The 21,981-nt window shown below is 38.7% G+C and overlaps 7 protein-coding genes across 7 annotated transcripts; 3 read left to right on the forward strand and 4 right to left on the reverse strand. All coding sequences in view use genetic code 12, as the record gives it.

Annotated features, from left to right (window-relative positions):
• Positions 1–337: 337 nt before the first annotated feature.
• RJT20DRAFT_62081 (putative permease) lies at positions 338–2,347 on the reverse strand. The gene has a single exon (XM_064920970.1). The coding sequence runs from the start codon at positions 2,169–2,171 to the stop codon at positions 420–422; it is 1,752 nt and encodes a 583-aa protein (XP_064771712.1). The 5' UTR covers positions 2,172–2,347; the 3' UTR covers positions 338–419.
• A 747-nt stretch (positions 2,348–3,094) lies between these two features.
• Positions 3,095–6,106, reverse strand: NAG6 (dynamin-like GTPase). Its single transcript, XM_064920969.1, has one exon. The coding sequence runs from the start codon at positions 5,949–5,951 to the stop codon at positions 3,444–3,446; it is 2,508 nt and encodes an 835-aa protein (XP_064771713.1). The 5' UTR covers positions 5,952–6,106; the 3' UTR covers positions 3,095–3,443.
• Positions 6,107–7,756: 1,650 nt separating this feature from the next.
• On the reverse strand, positions 7,757–8,903 carry RJT20DRAFT_130983 (uncharacterized protein). Its single transcript, XM_064917899.1, has one exon. The coding sequence runs from the start codon at positions 8,516–8,518 to the stop codon at positions 8,255–8,257; it is 264 nt and encodes an 87-aa protein (XP_064771714.1). The 5' UTR covers positions 8,519–8,903; the 3' UTR covers positions 7,757–8,254.
• Positions 8,904–14,490: 5,587 nt separating this feature from the next.
• RJT20DRAFT_130985 (uncharacterized protein) lies at positions 14,491–15,296 on the forward strand. The gene has a single exon (XM_064917900.1). The coding sequence runs from the start codon at positions 14,565–14,567 to the stop codon at positions 14,949–14,951; it is 387 nt and encodes a 128-aa protein (XP_064771715.1). The 5' UTR covers positions 14,491–14,564; the 3' UTR covers positions 14,952–15,296.
• RJT20DRAFT_130986 (uncharacterized protein) lies at positions 15,297–16,081 on the forward strand. The gene has a single exon (XM_064917901.1). It carries the CDS (start codon positions 15,405–15,407, stop codon positions 15,918–15,920), a length of 516 nt encoding a protein of 171 aa, XP_064771716.1. The 5' UTR covers positions 15,297–15,404; the 3' UTR covers positions 15,921–16,081.
• RJT20DRAFT_62114 (uncharacterized protein) lies at positions 16,012–17,415 on the reverse strand. Its single transcript, XM_064920973.1, has one exon. It carries the CDS (start codon positions 17,139–17,141, stop codon positions 16,104–16,106), a length of 1,038 nt encoding a protein of 345 aa, XP_064771717.1. The 5' UTR covers positions 17,142–17,415; the 3' UTR covers positions 16,012–16,103.
• A 1,491-nt stretch (positions 17,416–18,906) lies between these two features.
• RJT20DRAFT_62111 (FAD-binding domain-containing protein) lies at positions 18,907–21,758 on the forward strand. The gene has a single exon (XM_064920972.1). The coding sequence runs from the start codon at positions 19,347–19,349 to the stop codon at positions 21,561–21,563; it is 2,217 nt and encodes a 738-aa protein (XP_064771718.1). The 5' UTR covers positions 18,907–19,346; the 3' UTR covers positions 21,564–21,758.
• Positions 21,759–21,981: the final 223 nt, after the last annotated feature.

The raw sequence follows: 21,981 nt of genomic DNA on the forward strand, positions 1-21,981 counted from the left end.
GTATGTTATTATTAAGAGTCCGTAAGAACTTACTCTTTGATCAAAAAAAGTATTCCTTGTAGTATTTCTGTAGATGGCACCACTATGAAAGATACACACCTTCATGAAAATACAAAGTGAAAAGGAACACCACCACCTCTACAATACCCAATAGACCGTAAGTTTATTTCATCCAAAACACGACCTGACCAAAGAAGTAAGTATAGAAGTTTGCACACTAGAGTTACGAATCAGGATGGCTACCTACCAACAAGATTTTCAAAGGATTCCATAGTGCCTCACGCTAAGTTTTTCGCAGCCATTACAAATAATAAGTAAGAATTCATTTAGTATATACAAATACTATTATGTGCATTAAAGATTATTTCATTAATTATTAGAAGTTCCAGAATTGAATATTGTGTTTTTAAATAGAGAGCTCATTTCTTAATCTCGGCGACCTCTTCCTTGTTAATCTCTACGTCCAAGTCTTCGGTTGGATTGAAGTCAGGGTCAATTGCAGAATTGTAGAGAACAATCCCGTTCTTTCTAGCATTCTGTCTTTCCTCTCTCTTGTAGAACCACAAGACAACGAAAGTCCAAACAACAAGAGCAAATCCAGAGGCAGCCGTGAAAGAGAAACCCTTCAAGAATCTTGGAGCTTCAACAGTTTTCCAGACCAATACTGCAATCCAAGCTGTAGATTGTTGGGCAAGTATATTCATACTAACCAACACAACTTGTCTTTCACGGATATCCTTACGACAGATATCACCTTGCCATGAGTATAACACTGGGGCCATAGCCCAGCCGAAATATTGAAGACAGAATGCAAACCATTTAGCTCTTTCGGGAACATTCCAAATCGCCAATATGAGATTACCCAAAATATTAAAGACCTGAGAGAAAACAATAGCAGCCCATCTAGCATTTAACATATCGGCAATGCTACATGTTATGACTAACCATAATAAACCCAAACCAGGAGTCAAAGCGGTGTAGTCTTGAAGTTGTCCTGGGTTGAATCTTGGTGTTCCGTCGTCATTGGTTAAGGATTTCAACCACAAGGCATATGAACCAGATGTACCACTACTGTTGTTCCAGCAGAAAACATTCCACAAGGACAAGACATATATGTGCCAGGAACTGAAAATAGACTTCCAAATCTCAACGTTGAAAAAGTATTTGACAGCGTTTTCTCTTGGCTTGAAACTCTTCTGGTCAGCAATCATACGACGTCTAGCAATTCTGATATCGTCGTCGCTCAAAAAGATACTGTAACAATCTTGAGGAGTACCTGGAATCATGTAGAATCCTAAAACACCAACGATAACAGAAATAATACCATCCATGATGAAAATCCATTGCCATGCTTCATGGCCACCAATACCACCCATTGTTCTTTCAATGGCACCAGAAAGCAAACCAGATGTCAAAATTCCCAAGAATTGACCAAGATAGTAGAAACCGGCTCTTCTGGAGATCTCACTGGTACTTCCCTTGAACCACGAAGCAAACAAACTGTGATAAGCGATATAAGCACATGACTCAAAACTTCCGATGAAGAATCTAAGAGCTTTAAGCCCTTGGACATTTTCAACTTTATACAAGCAAACTGTTAAAATAGACCAAATTAAATCCAACGATGGAAGCACATAGTTCATAGGAAGGGCATAGAGAATGTACATGAATGGGATCTGGAACACAATGTTACCAACCGAGAATAACACTTGAGTGTTAACAAAGTCATTACCTTTCATTCCAATTGATTCCTTTAAACCACCAACATAGGCATTTGTAAGGTTGGTCTGATCCAAGTATTTAACCCAGTATGCCAACAAGGAATATAAAGTAAGGAGCACGTCGATTTTCAAAATGACTCTACGCTCCTCAGGGGTATCATCTTCATGGAACCATTTGTACCATTTACGCTTCTCCTTTGTTTGTTTAGTCACACGATACTCGTACTCGTCAAAGAATTTCCACCATTTACGGCCGTTTTCGTCTCTGTACTCGAGAGGGCCTACTTCATTCGTAGTCTCCTTGATACTGGACTTTTCCAACGAGTCCTCTTCCTCGAGTTGCTGAAGCTCGGGAATGATGAAATTTCCGTTCTCGTCTTCATCAACCACTCTTCTGGTGGGTAAAAACCCCCATTTTAATCTCAGAAAAACCGTAGCAGCGTAGCTCATGGCGATGTTATAGTTTTCAATGACACTAATTACAATTTTCCAAAATTCAACTCAACTAAAACGTATAATCCATTTGTATTTATACAACCATTCCTTCAATTTTTTTTGCAGTACAAAGCCATGCAAAGTCTTTATCCGGCCGCAAAAGGTGTGGCTTGCAGCAGTAGCCGCAACATGTTTCGTATAAAATAAATTGGAGATATATTTTCAATGATATATTTTCTTAGCTATCAGTCTGGCCAATCCCATCACTGGGGCAGTTGAGCACATCGCTACTGTGGGTATCTAGGATCCACTGTTCGGAAGCGATCAATGGTACGAGAGCCCCTCAACTGCAAAAAAAATTCAGCTGTCAAAATGATAATTTGCTAAGGAACCGATGGATGAAAAGAAAAAATTGCGCTGTGGGCTGCAGACTCCAAGAATTTATATATTCGTTAGAGTCATAAAAGCTTAGCTGGAGTAGGGAAGGGTTGGAAAGAGTAGGAAAGAGTAGGAAGCACAGGGTGAAAAAGGGAAGCTGTGAGGCGAATCGAAAAGATTGGGGGACGCCTAATGGATTCATCGGAGTCATTTTGATGCAAATAGATACAAATTCCGCCTTTCGCTTTTAGCCGTTGGCCGAATCTGGAAATTACTCCCATTGTTGGTATGTAGGGGTCGTAGGCGCCGTCCCTGAGGATGTCGGAAAGCCACGTGACCGTTAAACGAACTCAACCAGTTTGCTGGGCATGAGCTGATGTGTGTGGGAAATCTCTTGTTGTGGAAACGAACGGCAGTGGTGAGCTTATCTGGTGAATCTTGGCCCACATAAATTTAATATTACTGACGGCTTATCGCTGTGGCGAACACCCATAACGCAACATTTATTAGATGCTGTAATTGCTTTGCATGAAGGCTTGAAGAAAATAGTTGAAAAATATGCTGTTGAACAGTTGGAATTATCTTTATCACGTGGAAGAAATGGGGGATTAAATCGGGTAAATTTTATGATATTTTTGTCGCTATAGTTAGTGGTTTCCACTGGATTGTAGAAAAGAATGAGGGGGTGGGGATAGCGGGAATCCGAAACATGCCTGAGTATCCGAGGCGGATAGTTCAATGACAAGGAAAGTAGAAAGAAGATCTACAATCTTGGTGACACTCCGATGGAATAGATCTCCCATATCCAAAAGGAAGAAAGAGCTGCAAAATTAATTGAACACACTGTATTCAAGCATGGGAATAAGATAATATCTATATTAACAAGTACGACTAATTTCGACTAAAAGTTTACAAATCTTGCATTTCGAACGATTCAGCGGGTTCATCATCATCTTCTAATTTGTCCAATTTGCCACCAGCAATCTTTTCTAAATTGCGGCCCTGCTGTGGATGATCCTCAATGAGCACTTCTCTCAATTTGTCCTTGGCTACCACTACAACTTCATCGACTAACCGTTGAGTCACTATCAAGGCTGGTTTCAACAAGTTCATCAGATACAATATGTAAAAGCCGGCTCCGAGGACCAACAGCAACGAGAAAAATAATGGGTTTCTCACAATAGCCATGAACTCATTCCATCCTAGCACCACAATGACTAAGTAGATGTAATATGGAATTTGAGTGACATGCTGTACGATAGATCTCTTCGTCTCAATGAACTTCGCATCAGTCTCTTTCTTGAACTTAGCCAAGACCTCGGCTTTTTCACTTTCAGTGATTATTTCTGCGAAGCATCCTTCATCTTCATCCTCTTCGTCGTCACTTTCATCTTGTTCTGTGACACCGAGGTACTTTGCTCTTAACTTAGGATTAAAGATATCATAATCCGGTAAGATCTCTGAGCTGTCACTTAACTTTGCAATAGACAATAACGGAACAACTTTTAAAGCATATTGCTTGCTGTTGTTGTAGTTAGCCTCCAAGTCATGAGCATCCTGGTATAATCTTGGCAATCCGTTTTCATCGTATCTGAACTTGTCATCGAATCTATCTTTCAACAATGTCAATAAATTATCCTTGGAGATAATTTTGTGAGTCACTTCATAGAATGAATTCCAAGATTTGAACTTCAAAGTTTCTATGGCCTCAACATTCTGTTCAGCTTTGGTACCTAATCCGAAGTTATATTCACCAGAACCTTCCTCTGATTCATATTTTGATAAAATATCAGAAGTCAATTGCTTGAATTTGGCTAAAATGTTATCCCAAGTAGCCTCGTTAGGGTCAGTTAATTCGAATTGAATAGCCTTTGTCAAACCGGTATTAATCTTCTTAATTGCCTTGTTTGTAATACTCTTCAATTCTACTAATTGCTGTTGTGCAATTAAGACGTCTAATTGATCTTGTAAATTGGAAGCATGCAGTTCGAATGGGAGTTCATTCTCCAATGAGATGAGACCAGCAGTGGTAATGAATGAGTTTGACGTTTCCTTGGATAACCTGGCGACTTCCAGATCGAAATTCTTACCTTTCAATGCAGCAATATTGGTTTCAAACTGCTTAATGCTCTTTTCGCTCAAATGCTTGACGTGGTTGTCAAACAATTCCTTGAACTTTTCGTTTAACTTTTGCTTCAATGCATCTCTTCTCTGCTCATAAACAGTCTTGGCATACCTTGATGCCGAGACGTCGTAATTCTCAAGAGTGTCGCTTCTCAAATCAAGTAATAATAATCCCAAGTCTTGGTAATCGACATCGGCATCGGCTGGGACGTTTCTGCTTGCAAGATCCTTGTACTTCTCCAAGAATTCATCGTATACCGAGTTCAAAATCTCGTCACACTTGAACTTGGCTACCAAGATCTGTTGCGTGGGCAAGTCAAGATCCTTATTGTTGTCAATTTGTTCCCAACAGTTCTCTGCGTACATAGTCCATCCATCGATTGGGATATTGTGATGATAGTTCTTCTTGAATAACTCTTTTTTGACTACAAGTCTGTCTCCTAATTCATTAACGTCTTCTGAAAACTCCTTTGGTTGTAATACTTTATGATGCAAAGCATGGAAATCGATGTCGAAGAAGTCCTCAAATCTCAAATGAGCCAATTCAGCTGGCTTGTTCAACGACTCCCAAATCTTCAATAAATCCTGGGTGATTGTTGCCGACAAGTTCTCCTTTGGAGTGAGCCCTACGTGATCTCTAATTACAATAAGCAACAAAACTTTATGATCATTTTTGTCCAACTTGGACTTACCAAATAATGTTAGGTTCACCTCAAATACGGTTTTTAACAAGCCCATGTTAGCACCTTGGTACAAACCGACTTGTGTTTCCCATATGTTGACTATCAAGATCTCCGAAGTGGATAAGGCAAACAAAGCTGCCTTTCTCTCAAAGTCTTGGTCCTCTCCTCTCTCTCTTCCGTCGGTACCTTCGACATCCATTACAAAAATGTTTTCGTTATTTGTAGACAATTGCTTGGTAGTAGACACTGAGGGAGAGTATGCCATCCAGATACCTTTGGTAGTCTGTTGACGTCTTTGTTCGTCCATAACATCGAAATTAGTGTGAAACAACTTGTTTAGCAAGGTCGATTTACCAGTGGACTGAGAGCCAAACACCGAGATGATATGATAGTTATTACCCACCGAGCTCACTGGAGTAGTTTTATTGATGTATTTCAAGATTCCTTGGTTGAAAGTCTTACTTTCGTCAATGACTTGAATGGCATCTTGGATGTGGTCTGGGTCAATGGGAACAAACGATGACGACAGCGAAGTTGCCGAGAGGTTTTCATCGTTGTCGCCGATGGAAGAGCCCTCTGGAATTGCTGTGGTATCAAGAAGATCAGACATGGTGGAAGTATTCAATATGGTTATAATATAAGCAAAGTAATAAAATCAATGGCGGTGATATCTTAGTATCACAGAATCAGGATATTTCAGAATTCAACAATTAAGATCAAATTTCAACACGATGATACACGATGATTAATAGCTCAACTGACGATGACAGCTTTGAACAACTAATCAAATGTTCTGGATATTACAAATCGATGAATGTACAAGTACCGAACTGCCACCCAACAAATTCTAATATGTCAACTGTAGGCAAATGTTCAATTCTTATGAACTATTCAAACAATGCAATAACAATTTATTAAGCAATGAAACACAACACTAGTAGTTTTCTTTGGTACCTACAACTATCAAGTAGTACATTCAATGAGAATTGTTACTTATTTCTATTCTTTTGCCTACTTTCGTCTAACAAACTTTTAGCGATTGGTTCTTGCTTCTCCTATATCAATATCGTAATGAATCAACTTTACCCAAAAGAAAGATGTTGCAAACAAACAAATAAATCTGTTTCTTTCAATTTCTAATTACACGCCGAGGAAAGTTGACGAGTATACTGTTCGCTTTCTCTTACTGTAACTGTAACTGTAACTGTAACTGAACAAGGTAACGGAAATGGGAACAGAAACAAATCAAAAGAACACAGTCAGAACGTCAGAACGTGAGAACGTGAGAACGTCAGAATGTCAGAATGAGAATCAGCAAAACCTCACCACGATTTCGAAATGTACGATGGCACTCAGACGTAATCTGTAATCTGTAATATGGAAGAAAGAAATGAAAACAGTCAGACACCTCAAACGAAATCGGAATCGAAATCGTCACACGTTAACCAAAAAAAATGTGTGAGAGCTTCTGATCTGGCGGGTTGGGTCAGATGTTTTGCTGTTTAAGGTGCTTAGCGCGGGGGGAAAATCTCTACATTTGCATTTTGCATTTTTGCTTTCAGGGACCCCCCTCCAGAGCAAAACTGCAGCACGTGAAGCTTTCGAAACCGAGCAAAAATTCTAGTGGCTGAAGCATGAGATTTGACTGCTTGGATTATATTGCGGCACGGATGTTATACGAGATTGGTAGTTATTTGCAGCATGGATGTGAATTTGCAGTCGTTTTGGAGATGATGTAAAAGGTAATGGTGGGAATAAGGATGGAAGGGAAAGAATGAAGGTTGTTGGATATGCTTCTATTCTAGGAAGTGTTTGGGGAGATGGAATAAAGATGAACTGCAAGTTTTTGGTCACATTAATACGCTTCTGGCGTGACTTGGGGGTTCTCAAATAATCATTTAAGTCAAACGATTTAGGCTGAAAGATTTCAGCAAACTGATTTTGATGGCCGGGCATATTGACTCACAAAGCTGAAGGAAGAAGCATAAGTGTGTTTTCAAGGCAAACGGATGCTAAACCGAACTAAATGGCCGAACTATACTTTTTCATTTTCAAAGAGTAGGTCTTTTCATTCACGCGAAGGGAAAGAAGTCAATTGTCCTTGGAATTTTCAACGATACAGAGAAACTACTTAGCTATGAAGATCTGAGATTGTATAGTGGACACGATAAGATTTCTGATCTTTATTACTCAAGCATGACCTCTTAACTTTTTTGCACACTGCCCAAAACTCTTCGATAGTGTTTAAACAAGGTGAATATGGTGGCAAGAAGATAAGTTATAGGCGACTCAGAGCAAATAGTAAATGGATATCACGACGCTTGAGAATAGATGCGTTATCAAGAATCAAGTATCGAGTCACCTAATTCAGGGTTCTGGTTCACTTGTTCAATGATAGACTTGTAAAATAATAGAAATTGCTACTATTAGTTCCTTTGTTTGAAGGTGTCAGATGCAATCTTACCATTTTCAGGTTTTCTCTTTCTATTGGAGGAATGCTGGTGTTCCAGCCATTAACTCGATACAACCTTTAGAGGAAATGGCACCAAGAAATGAAATGTTGAGACTACGAGTTTTAGGGACAGTAAGAGTTCCCTCGCCGACCACCCATATTCACGTCTCGTGCTGATGTTAAAACCAGCTTCGGTATGAACTAATTCCAGTTAATACTTTGAATAAAAAGTGAAAGCAGTTGTGCCAAGGTTCAACTTATAGCTGTCAGTTGGGTTAGGACAGCTTGGGAAAATAAGTAACTTGGAGAATAGGCGAATGTGGAACCCGAAAGAACTTGACCAGCAAAAGGCAATGCATAAGATTTCTGTTCTGCACAAGTTTACTCCCTGAAAACATTGAATATAAACCTTCCATCCACCTGCAGTTTGTTTATTCAAGCGCTGTTGTTCCTTTTCAAGTTCATTGGTGTGTATCATCAATGCTAAAGTTGTCTTTGCTTTGTCTTGAGTTCTCTTTGATCCCAGACTCTTTATTGATTTTACAGTCCTTGTATTTACCCTTTCTAATCAAGTACCATGGTGAATCTGGGGCAAGTGCCATGAAAGCAAATAAAGGGACCACCCATAACCATTGTAAAGGATACGGGATTGTACATGACCATTTAGTGGTATTTCCGGCCAAACCTTGCAAAACACCAGTAGCAATGTATTTCCCGTAGCCCATTACAAATTAATCGAAGTGGTAATATTTCAGAATCATAAGAGATACTCATTGTAGCAAAAACATCCCAAGGGAAATCACTTAAAATATGACCAATGACAAGAACTTCAATAGATGTAGAGAAAAATACAATAAAAAGGAACTTGTCATAAAATATCAAACTGACATTGTTTACCAGCCTATGTCCTAATCTTTCAGCTAAATACCGCTAAGGAAAATATGTACGAGTAGTAGCTGCACTTCCATGTGCAACTTGCCATTTACTTGTAATTTCGTAAGAAATTGTAGCATCAGAAGCAACAACACGCTCTCCGTGCGGTTATCTGAACTGAGGATAAGAGTAGAAAGAACTAGTTAAGATAGTATCATAACCCTCCATAACAATAGTAGCTGCAATTATAATTGCCCAAAAAATAGCTGGGTGGTGTCTCTCAAATCCTTCAAAGTCATTTCATGCTGTTCAGAAGAAGCAATTCTTGCTTTCTCTCTGGTCCGTGGTATCGCCAACACCAAGCGAAGTTGGGTCCTCCAATTCAATGAACCCATCTACTTCTTCTACGTGCTCCACGGCAGCATGAATCTGTGGATCAGTACCCTTATTCTAACGTTTGTAGTCTTAATTTTATTTCTAATGTATACTACCAAGTATACTTTAATGAAAATTATCAATATTCCATCCTGTTTCTTCTCATGCATTATATACCGCGACCACCTTCTGTTTCCCCATTAAAACAATATGTTCATATGAGCTGGAATCCCCACCAAAAGTCGCAATGCAACCGGCAAAACATCTCGGGCATCTAGAGAATACGATGCGCGCCAATCCCTGTTTAAGAGGAGGGGGAGTTCCTTCTTCCTATTTGGCGTAAGAGTACGTGGATAGTGACATAATATTACTCCCGTTGGTGAGCGCCCTGTGTTCGAAACTCCAAGTTGGTACAGAGAACCGGAAGGTTTTCAGCAATAATGTAACTTTTAGATCCATCCATTTCGTGATTGAAATATACTTGGAATTCAACTTAGGGTTTCTTCGCATCTACAACAAGATTTCCTGTGGATATGGAGAGAAATCTCTCGTTTGAAAGTCTATCCCCATGTTTCACGCACTTCATAGTAGAAGACCCGTAGCACAGGCTTTTTGCATGATGTAGCTGTAAAGTATTGCTAGAATACGAGTTTACAATGTGTCAACAACCCCAGAAGGACCTCCTAATACGGAATTCGGCAGATAATTATGCTAAAAGATCTTTATAATTAAGTCTGGATTGAATTTTGGAGTGCGGATCTATCAAGAAAGAGGTACGATTAAATCGACCTTCTGGTGCAGTATACCTAGGACACTTGCGTGTGAAGTTAAGGGGAAGGATTGATTAGTCAGTGTCTTATAGGTTATTACTCAATTACTCATCTGGTTACAGAGTGTGAATAAAAATCAAAATGTAATTAATTATTCGTAAATTTTGGTTGAAAATTTTATTTATTTCTAATGCCACAGTAGATGAATAGAAAATACACATATTGGTCTCTTAACAGAGAAGACTGACAGTGATCACTTTAGTTCGAATAAAATGTGAAAGCTCTGCACCATTGAGGCAGCCGTTAGAATTACGCTACACATATTAGCTGCACAGGCCCTGGTCCTGCATGTCTAAACTAACGACGGCTAACAAGGAATACCCCGATATCAAAGTTCTTGGAGGTACTGGCTTGTATAGAGGTTTCGGTTCTTTTGCATTTGGTCTCACTCTAACCAGATATCTTCACTTAGGTCTCAACAGGGCCTGATATTTTTTGTCGTGGTACTCCACTTTAAGGCTAAGCTCCTTTTCCACTTCCTTCCTTCTTTGGACTAGTAGTACAGTAGCAACTACTTTTTGCTACCTATTCGAGACTATCTCGAGAAGAATGATGACAAACACGGGAGAAGTTACCAGATATAAAAATGGCTCTGAATGATTCAAGAGATATATTACTTCTGGATGTGCTGGCACTTTGTTCAATGGTGGTGGTACCAACATGTTGATTGGGGTTGCAGGTGACCTCGTGAAGTCATTAATCCATGCTGCAATAAGTTGGGCTTTTTTAATATATCTATAGAAGACTCGAATCAATAGATTCACGAATGATCCAGCTTAACTGTTTAAATCAAAAATGTTGTAATGTTCAATACTATCAGAGACCATTCCTGTCCCATTCAATCATCTTTAACCCCCCTTGTGAATTTGAAAGTATCAGTTGACAAAACCAAAGAAATGGATCCAGGGATAGCATTGGCTTCCAGAGGTAGGCTTCTGTATATATATCCTCAGTCTCCTATCAGATCTAATAAAAAAAAAAAAAATAAAAATGATATTAGTCTGCAACAGCGTTCTATTTGTAATGTTCAGGTAATTTATAATCCTCAGGTTGAGGGAATTGAGTTTTAGAAATTACACTGTTAATATATCTTTTAGATTTTTTTTCAGACTATAAACATAATTTTTTGACTGAGAATAGAGCGAAGGCACTCTAGAATTGATTAGCTTCGTCTCAGACTTTTGATTAACCCTTTGTCCAGTTCACGAAGATGTAACATGGTATAAACTCTTCTTTGTTTTATTTTTTAGGAAAAAGCAGCCACCTCTACGTTGAGTTTTGAATGAAGAGCTTCTAATTGATGAATAAAAATAGTTCTGTTTCCTGACCAAATTTTTTAACATAGAGACATTTCACTTACACTAAATCGCCAATTTCTTCATTTATTCTCTTTCCTCTTGCTATATCAGTCCTTGTATTTTAGAATGAAAATTCAAGAGGAATTTTAAATAAGTTAGCATGATTCTTGTTACTGATCTTTAAAATAGAGAACCTCGTCAGAAATCATCTAATTTTGGCACCCTGTCATCGTACTTGGTTGAAATGTGATTCACAAAAATCAAGTAATTGATATTGTCACAACAGAAGATGTCATTAGTTGGCATATAATATATGTAAACAAACAACGCCTGATGAGAAGGAGTGCCAACAAATTTGGAATTTAGTTGACAGACAAGTTCCCTAATTTCTCAAGGTATGGTTTATGTGATAAGCGTGATGCAGGAAAAAAGTGTGAAAAATAAGAATGCTTAAACGAAATAGACGGTGTTCTTAGTGCAGGAAGTCAGCTCATGTGATGAAAGCTTTCTAGGCATTACCCTAAATTTAAACTTCTTGACAAATTTATCGAGTCGCGCATATACTTGAAAGGTACAGCATTGTCAGGAAAATAACAGAAATTGTGCCAAGGAACTAAATTAGGCTGCAACTAAATTCGGCTCGTCAAACAAAGCTATTCCTCTTTTGCCTCGTCTTCGTTAAAAAAAGACCGATAAAACTACCTTGGAAGCATGCATTTCCTTCTCATTCACAACATGTCAAAAAATAACAATGAAAATAGTACTCACACAACGAACATTAAATAGTCAAATTTAATTTATTAACATATCATACGTTTTGGACGCAAGCACTAGTTGAATTGTATTTTCTTCTTCGCGTATGCCGAAGAAATAGTTCCAGATGCGACCTGTAATTTAAGGCAAATTATAGTCTAAAATGTGAGGCTTAAATTAGGCAGGCTCTAACAATGGCAAACTAGTATAACTTCTTGGACTGGAACTTTCACTACCACTGAAACTTTCACAGATACTGAAGGTGGTACCGACACTGTGGTTATTGAAGTTCCAACAGATTCATGTACTTCGTCTGTGTCAAATGCTACAACAACTCTGTATTTGAGTGATTTGGGAGGTATTGATTCCATTTATACCAGCACGATCACTCGAACTGTGACAGAATGCTCCACTGAAGATGTTACACTAACAGATGAAAATGGAACCACTTCAATTTCTACGTCAACTGTATGTATTCCGGTCCAATCTGATGCTAGTGATGAGGACTCAGCCGATGCTGGTTCTGGTGAAGTCTCTGATGATACTGTCCCTGATGATACTGAGGACTCGGCCGATTCTGATTGTGGTAAAGTCTCTGATGATACTAAGGACTCGGCCGATTCTGAGTCAGGTAAAGTTTCTGATGGTACTCAGCCTGACTTGGTCTCTAAACCTTCAAATAGCGCAGATTCTGGAGCTCCAAGCGAAGCATCAACAGTTGCCGAATACGAGGGCTCCGCAAACAGCTTGCTTTCATCTAAACCAATACATTTCGCATTCATCCTTTGCTTGATTTCTATTTACGTTTGATACGTCATCCAATTTCTCATATTCACCAAGGCCAAAAGGTCTAATTCCATAAACCAAAATCAGTACAATATTTTTTTTTTGATACCATTTATTAATATGCCGTTTCGGCCCTTTGTGAAGGACTTCATTGTTATTTTCTTTTTACACTAGTTTATTTTCGCTTTCGTTGCACTTGGAGTGCTCTCTCGAGTCTCATTTTCGCTATTCAATATACATGTAGAATATATCTTTAGTAAATAAGTTCAGTATTTTGAAGGACATCTTCTCAACTCTATTCTAATTGATTTGAACCAATTGCTTTTATAACAACGTTTTCAATTCTCTGAAGGGATTTCAATAAAGTAAATTGCATGTTCATCTTGAAGTATGCATCATTCATGTTTAGATCTGTTCTTCCAAATGACAAATGCGTAACAGTACGAGCGCTGTTTATATTTCATTTGTCGTATTATTGCAATATTAATATGTAGAATGAATGACCTGTGGCTTCCAATATTTGCTTTTTTACGCTCCTCTTGTTTTAGACATTGTTATTGTTATGTGGAAACAGTGGTGGTGCCAGTAGTGGTGGTGGCTATGGCTATCCCTAAAGCCATAGAAGTTAAAATGTATATCGTTGAAGGATCGCCAATTTAGTAGTTGGACCACCACAATGACTTTTTCAGTACCGCAGCATTGTTGCAGAAGAATTTGACTATGCGCCCCAACCTCCCCAGATGAATTTCAGCATCAACGAAAAGCAGTGTTCTTCCAAATTCATTAATATGATCCACTGTGCCATTATTAGGGAAGTATTGGTTGTAAAATTAAGAACATCCCATCTCTATCAACATCACATTTTATGACCATACAAAATTTACGTACAATACATCCCCAATCCTCCCTCACTCCAACTAGGTTGACAATTTTATAACGTAAAAGTAAGAGAAAGTACCAATAACAGCGCATAGCATCAGCAGCAATGGGACTTCACAGTCTCACTGAGGTGCTATATCCTAGATCTATGTCGCTATTGATGCATTATATATGTTTCATGGTACTAGGGACCAGTTTTCAACCATAATCTCGCCGTCACTTTGATCACTATGATGATCCCCACCAAGTATGTTCCACACCAAGTATATAATCAGGATCCTTGATGGTACTTCTTCATGTGCACCAAGTTCATCTTCTTTAAGGCTTATACAATGACAATCACACCGTTGAAGAAGTATACAGCCACATGTATTTTAAGGATAGGTCACTATAAGTTATGACAGTTCGAGTCTGATGTAGTGTGGGTTAACTTGGCTTATTGGTAATATAAGGGGTACAGAGTAAATGTATCATTATATATGAGAAGGGTATATATATGGAAATTATAAAAATAAACTTTATATTTATAACTCTATAAAATATAGAATAGATAAAATATATAAAATATTAACTATCTATAAAAAAATAACTATCTATATTATAGCTATTTATATTATAGCTATCTATATTATAGCCATCTATAGTATAACTATATATATTAGAACTATATATATACCGAAGGGTAGAGAATAATATTATGCCTCTTATTACATAGTGCTATAAAGACGTTCACACCGTACAAGAAATCCTGTACTTAAAGCATGCCACTCATTAACCATGTTAACCAGGAAGGTATGCAGGCGCGGTAACACAAAACCCATAGACTACATGCAGTCTCCCAATTTACCTGATCTCACGAGCTCTTCCGAACAGCTAATAACAAGGGAGACAGTAGAGTTTAGGTGTCGTGGATAAGACAAGAAGTAGTCATAAAGGAGAAACGTTGACAAAGCTGGCATTCTGTAATATTTTACCCAATGGTGTTTCTAGGAAGTAAGGTATTCCGCGGGAAAAGTGCCCAAGCAGCATACGATAAGACGTTCGCAGGCAGGTACCAGAAGCTCTTAAACAAGAACCATTTCTTCTACTTCGGGTTACCGTTCATGTTGTCAATAGTAGCAGGCTCTATCTATTTGCAGAAGTTCACTAGTGTGAAGTGGGAAAGGTACGATAACAAGTATAGGCAGGTAAATGAAGAAGAGATGTTGAGCTTGATAGAGAACAAGCGTCCCATCGATAAGAAGAATGACTACTACCGTTTACAGGGTTTGTTGACGGACCACTTGGAGAAAGAGGTGAGTTCCAATGACGATTATGAGATTGTCAGGGTCAAAAGAAAGAAGGAGGATGAGCCAGTCTGGTAAGGGTCCTTATTTGACCGAAGTTTCATTGAAACCATGGACGTTTCTGGAATTACAACTTTTATACATAGCAGATTACTCCAGACTATCTCCATTCCAGTTTTGCAATAAAGAAATCGTGGAGTGCCATATCATTTATTCACCTCATCTGAACAACTTCAACCTTCCCCACCTGGACTTTCTCGTCACATAACCCCCAACGACTCCAACATAGTAAATCTTATGACCACCATCTTCAATGGTATGGATAATAGATCCATGCCGCATTTATCTCCATCGCATTAAAAAAAAAATTACGTAATATTTCACTTGTACATAGAAAAAATTAGTATATATATGACTTGATATATTTAAAGTATATATAATTTTGATAGTTTAAAGAGCTTCCTGAAAGTCGAGTCCATTGTTCATTAACCGCCAAATTTTGTAACCTTTCTTGGTATTTTTCAGAAAAAAATGGTCTCTTTCTCGTGTGAAGTCTGCAACGACACCGTCATCAAGAAGAAGTTGGACCAGCACTCCCAGAGATGCTATGGTGCCTACTTCACTTGCATAGATTGCTCTACTACATTCCAAGGAACTTCATACAGAGCCCATACCAGTTGTATTTCAGAAGCTGAAAAGTACGAAAAAGCTTTGTATAAGGGTCCTAAGAAGACTCCTAACGTCCAGAACCAGAAAAAACCACAGCAGAAGCAAGAGACCTTGGTTGAACAAAAGAAAGAAGAGATCAAGACTCTGAAGGAAGAAACACCAAGCAAGAAAGCCGAGTCCAAGAAGTCAAAATCCAAGGAATCAAAGAAAGAATCAAAGAAGGAAATAACTTTAGCTAAGTATTTGGACTCAAAGTCCGAAGAAAACTTGTACAAGGTGATTAAGAAGATGTCGAAGGATAAATCTGAAGAATTAAAGACCGTTTTGAAGAGCTTGAAGATAACCAAGGCTGAAGATGGTACCATCGTGATAGCATAGGTTGAAACTTGGAATAGAGGAGAAGAGAGTGAAAAGTCTTCGAGAGGGTTAATGTCAGATAGCATAACATTAGAAATTGGCAAGAGATTCTACTTAGGATTCTAGATAGGTCATCATTATAAAACTGTAATAACTTACATATATAATACATAGAATAGCATTCTGTTTTCTTAAACTCTTCACCTATTTCCTCTTATTGAGTGCCCTGCTAACTTTCCCGTAGAATTGTGATAACGTGTTATATGGAAACGACAAATTCTCACACAAGTACTCAGGAAGAATCTGTCTCAACAGCTTAGCGTTTTCCACCACATCCCCTCCGTCGTCTTCATCTTCATCATAATCACTATCTAATGCCTCCAAGAATGTCGGTATGTATCTGATTTCAGCAGTAGACTCAAAACTTTTGGATATAACCAACTGATAGTTAATGTATATACCTTCATCCGCTGTGCTGGACGATGATTGTTTCACATCAAAGTAGTATTTTAAGTCATCCTCCTCAAAATTCACGATTCTCAAACCCGTTAGCAATTCTAGCATATCCAAGGTAAAACCAATATTTTCAAACTCCTTGGTAAGCTGCTCAGGACTAATCTTAGAGCCGCTAGATCCTTCAACCTTTCTGGTCTTCTTTTTTCTAATAGGTGATTCATACAAGCTCTCTTTCTCGTCTATTGATATATCTCTATTTGGTCCAGCAAGCTTAGCCTTTTTGAGTTGCTCTATTTCCTCTTTGAGTTTCTCTATTGTGGATTCTTTCTGGAGTAGATCTGTGTTCAAGTCTTGTATTAATCGATGATCATTATCCAATTGTGTCTGTACTTTGTTTTTATATTTGGTGAAAATTTCATCCTGTTTGGAGTTGACCAACCCATTAATCAATTCTACCAATTCTTGGCTATTATCTGAGGATAGAATGTCTTGTTCTGTGATGATAGGATGAGATGCTTTTAATTTCTTGCTCAAAGCAGTGGAAATTGGTCCCAGACTGGCTACTCGCTTCGAAGTAGAAGGTGAAGAAGGTACTCTCTTTTTTGGCTGCGTTGGCGTAGATGCGCCCCGCACATCTTCTGGCTTAATAATGTTTTCTAGGACTTTTGCTGAGAGTTTTCTTGTTCTTGTTGCTGGTACTATGAGCTCTTCTTCGATGATGGTTTCTTTAGTAGATTTGCTAGTTTTCACGGGTTTTTGCACCGATTTGCGAGTTTTCGGACCCATGGCTAACTATCTAACTGATACTTGTTATTTATGACCGCTATTATTCTTTTTTACCGTCATTGACAGCCATGGACCAACAATAAACTGGTATATTCATGCTTATTTATGCGTGTTTTGATATTCAAGAGTTTTGGAACACGCGGTTTTGTGGCGGTTTTGGAGGGGATACTGCGGTTCTGGCGTATTTGTGTATGCAGGTTGAATTTGTTAAATAGGTTAGCTTCCTGCTTTTGTTAGAAGAAGATGATGGGGAGTGGTAGAGGGTGATTTTGTGAGAATGAAGGTTGGGTGGGGTGTGGTGTGATGGGAATGGTGATGTGGTGTGAAGGGAGTGTGGGAGTGATGGGAATGGTGATGTGGTGTGAAGGGAGTGTGGGAGTGATGGGAGTGATGTTGGTGGAGTTTGCGAAGTGGCCACCATGATGTAAGTGACGGGAGTGTGCTCTTACCTCTACCTTCAAAAGGCTTTGTGAAGAAGGCATTCAGTGGAGTTCAGTGAATTACGTGAAGTTATACATGTAACACCAAAACGATAGTGGCTTTTCAGAGCTAAGCCCAAGCCCGGTAGCCAGGGATTCTGTGAGGTATTTTGGTCTGTGCAGTGATTATGTTTAATCTGATTGGGGCTTGAGGCTCATGAAACCATTGTGTTGCAGATCCGGTACGGAGGAAGCGAGAGGTTGATATATTTTGTATTATTTGGAAGCTCTTTATTAGTTGTAAATGAGTGAGTATTGGAATAGTAGACTTTGATTGGCAACTTAAAAAGTGAAAATGGAGCTTGGCAAAGTACCAGCCACCTCTCCGCATTTAGTCCTATCTTCCCTGTTGTAGCATAGAAAATGAAAATCGGGAGAATTTAAAGGATTTAAAGTTGTGCCGAGGAGACACGGCTAGATGTCATTTCATCGGCCCTTTGACATTTATTTCTTGTTGAAATAATATTTCTACTGATTATAGTTCCATTACTTTTCTGTTCCATTTGCATGTTTGCGTCACCAAAGACCAACTATCGTGTTTTGCATTCATGTTATAATGATACGAAAGACAATACGAAAAACCAAATTCAAAAATATGGTTCAACCCAGGAGTCGTTCCAAATTCTTTATCTTAAAAATCTACAGTGAAAAATCTCTTTAGCCGACTATGCTCATAACGTACCATGCCCGCCCCGCCCTGGCGGGATATTCAGCGCAAATCAATTGGACGAGCACACGCTCCGAGTTGAGGAAAGAAACCCGAATAGATGCAATGGCTCCAAGACTTTTCATCATCGTATGTGTATTACATGCATATGTATTCTTTTCAAGATTAAAATATGGGTAATCTTGCCTCAGACATCCCTTGGTTGGCTGTTTTTAAATTAAGGTTATCTTTGAATCTTTAAGCGCTTTGCATAGATATTTCTAGGCCCAGACTTTTGGCACTTGACAGAAGTCTGTAGTATACCCCTTTATCGACAATACATCGATTACCACAACAGCAGGAACTCTAACGTAAATAGAGGAGGCGGGAAGACGCATAGGGAATTAAATTTTGCTTTTAATTACAATTGTAAATCATACCGTGCAACCCTGCCTTCGCAAACTCCAATCGGATGTTCCTCCCCTAGTTGCCTATATAAAACATCTCAAGTCGGCCGATTCTAGGTCCACAGGACATGGAACTTAAGCCAGCTTGTTCTGTCATGTGATTGGCCATAGCTCTTGTGGTCGAACACACTCATTGAAAGGAGCCGATTTCTCGGGTAGTCCTTCACTATTGGTAAATGCGCATATCCTGATTAAGAGGGTGCATGTCTATTTTGGTTGTAAAATTGAAAATTGCAAAAGATGAGATCTCCAACAATGCCAGGATAGTCCTTTAACAGCTTCATTCAATAAGGTAATAATTGCCGTCGCTTTCAGATTATTTTCTATCGAATGAGATACACTGCTATTGTTATTTTCATTGGGCAGACGAAGTGTAGCCAATGGGGTCCTTGATTTTGGCTCAATTTGTGATTAATACATTGATTCGTAACCACATTCCATTCATGTGGCGAAAAAAAACTGATTCCCGATGAATTGAATAACTAGCTGCCTTTGATTATTTTCATTCGCTTTTGAAGTGGCCCACTTTTGTCCGCATGTATATATATACCCTCTCTCCCATAAACCTGATGGAACACACAGTTACTATTTCAACCTATACAAGCAAAGCAATATGTACAGCTTATTCTGGGCAGCTCTTCTCGTAACATCTTTGTCTCAAGTTGACGCAAGTGGAGCACCATATGAGAAATATGGTGCTGCAAAAAAGACAATGTATGCTTGTAAACTCCAAATTAATGGAGCTGCTAGCTTTGGAACCAATGCTTCCTTGAGTGATCAATATTTCTGTACTGATCCAAATGCTAGAGCAACACTTGCAGGTTGCTATAGTGTAGGAGGTCGAAACACTTCTGCTAATATTGAAACCTTCAATGAATATTGTGAGGAGAACTACAACACATCTATTACTTTCGACCTCTTCAAAGCTTCCTATGAGAACTATACGAAGTTTGCAAAGGACCCAAGTGAAATACCAGGATTTAATGTGACGATTCCTGTTGATTATCCAATAAAAGTGAACGAAACACTCGCTCACTTATACCAGAGAGCATATGATGTGTTTTTGAATAATTATGACTACACTTTGTATTACGGATCGGGTATTTTAGGGTATTGGGCACTTGTTTTCATTCTTGCGGCCATCGCAAATTGGTCGAAAATTCTCTTCCCAGGGTTAGTTAAAAAGTTTAATGGTAAAATTTCCAATACTTTTAGAAAGCATATAACCCTTCCTGCAACAATTGTCAAAAAGAAATCACAGGAGCAAAGATTTTTGAAGGTTTTTAACTTTATGATTCCTTCTCGTATGGAAACTTTAGTACTCGTTGGGTTTCTTGCTTTAACGATGGTTCTTTGTGCTGTAAATATTTACTATGTCGATGAAGATCCAGTGTTTGAAGGCAAAAGAATTGCAATTATGCGTTATGTTGCAGATAGGACAGGAATAACTGCAACAATTATAATGCCTTTATTAATCCTTTTTGCCGGTCGTAACAATTTCTTGCAATGGCTCACTGGTTGGAACTTTGCGACTTTCATTGTCTTCCATAGATGGGTTGCTAGAGTTGACTTCATATTGGTAGTTGTACACGCTGTTTGCTTTTCTATTGCCTTGGGTGACTATTATAGTGAGGAAATGAAGGCAAGATACATGATTGGAGGTGCTATTGCTGCCGTTGCAGGTGGAGTAATTATGGTTCAAGGTATGCTATTTCTCAGAAGAAGATGGTATGAAATCTTCTTACTTTTCCACATAGTATTGGCTCTCTGTTGGGTATGTGGAGCTTGGATTCATGTCGTTGATTTGGGGTATGTTTGGTTCATGTATTCCGCTGTTGCAGTTTGGGGTTTTGATAGAGTAGTCAGGCTTTTCAGATTGGCATCATTTGGAGTCCCTAAAGCCGACGTTTACTTGTTAGCCGATGAGACCTTGAAGGTTATAATTCCAAAACCTAAATATTGGTGCTCGGTTCCTGGAGGCCATGCATTCATCCACTTCATAAGACCAAGCTGTTTTTGGCAATCTCATCCATTCACATTTACTGATTCAGCAGATCAAAAGGACAGTATTGTATTGTACTGTAAAGTTAAAGGAGGTGTTACCCATGGACTTTACCAGTACTTAGCCTCTCATCCAGGAAAATCTACCAGTATTAGAGTTGCAGTTGAAGGTCCTTATGGTGAGCCTTCGCCAGCAAAGAGATACGACTCTGCAGTGTTTGTGGCTGGTGGAAATGGAATCCCAGGAATTTATTCTGAGGCCGTAGATGTGGATTTCAAGAAGAGAAACCAATCCAATAATTTTGTTAAATTGATATGGGTTGTAAGAGAGTACAGGTCATTATACTGGTTTTACGAAGAGTTAGTCGCTCTCAAGAAAACAAACATTCAGACTACAGTGTACATTACCCAGCCCGATTCAACGGCCCACTTGAGCGAATTCAATGAGAGATTTCTCCCGGTGGTTAACGAAACAGACTCCTACAACGATGAATCGAGCAAGAAAGAGAAGAAGGAGAAACAAACTGATGAAAAATGTGATTATAGAAGTTTGGAAGTGGATGACAATTTTGAAGGCTCATTTGAAACCAAAAATAATATTGTCAAAATCATAAAGGAAGAATTAAGTCATATCAATTTTAAAGAAGGAAGACCGCAGATGGAGAGTCTCGTATTATCCGAAATCGAGGAATCTCCAGGGACGGTTGCCTTTGTAACGTGTGGTCATCCTCTTATGGTAGATGATTTGAGGCATTCCGTAGCAAATAATCTCGACAATTCCAAAGGAAAGAGAGTTGAATTTTTTGAACAGTTACAAATTTGGTCTTAGAAGTACTTTTCAGACATCTGCATCTATAATTTTAATTTTCTATATAAATTGATATAATCTGAGAATTTGAATAAACTGAGTCTTTTTGAGTCTATTTTTGCAAGAGCGTGGCAACGCTTCTATGCAAGGGGTAACATTTATCCCTTTCCATTGCCAAGCTATACCACTATAAAGTGTATTTAACCCATCAAGATCATTGCATAGTCCTTTCTGTACGTCTTCTTAAGTGGTGTCTGTTGTCCCTTATTGCATATAAGTGCTTTCTGTGGATATTCTTTTTCATATGTCATGAAAGACTTTTTTTAAAGCCGTAGAAAGTTATCTTTTTCATCGGTGGCTTCGCCTAATCCAAAGGAATTGCCCTGGAACGGCAGCGCCCTTCTCCCCCTTATGGCGCACCTGCGTTACCAGAATTTAT

This window comes from Scheffersomyces xylosifermentans, assembly GCF_036884685.1.
Source record: "Scheffersomyces xylosifermentans strain CBS 12540 chromosome Unknown RJT20scaffold_8, whole genome shotgun sequence".
NCBI lineage: Eukaryota > Fungi > Ascomycota > Pichiomycetes > Serinales > Debaryomycetaceae > Scheffersomyces > Scheffersomyces xylosifermentans.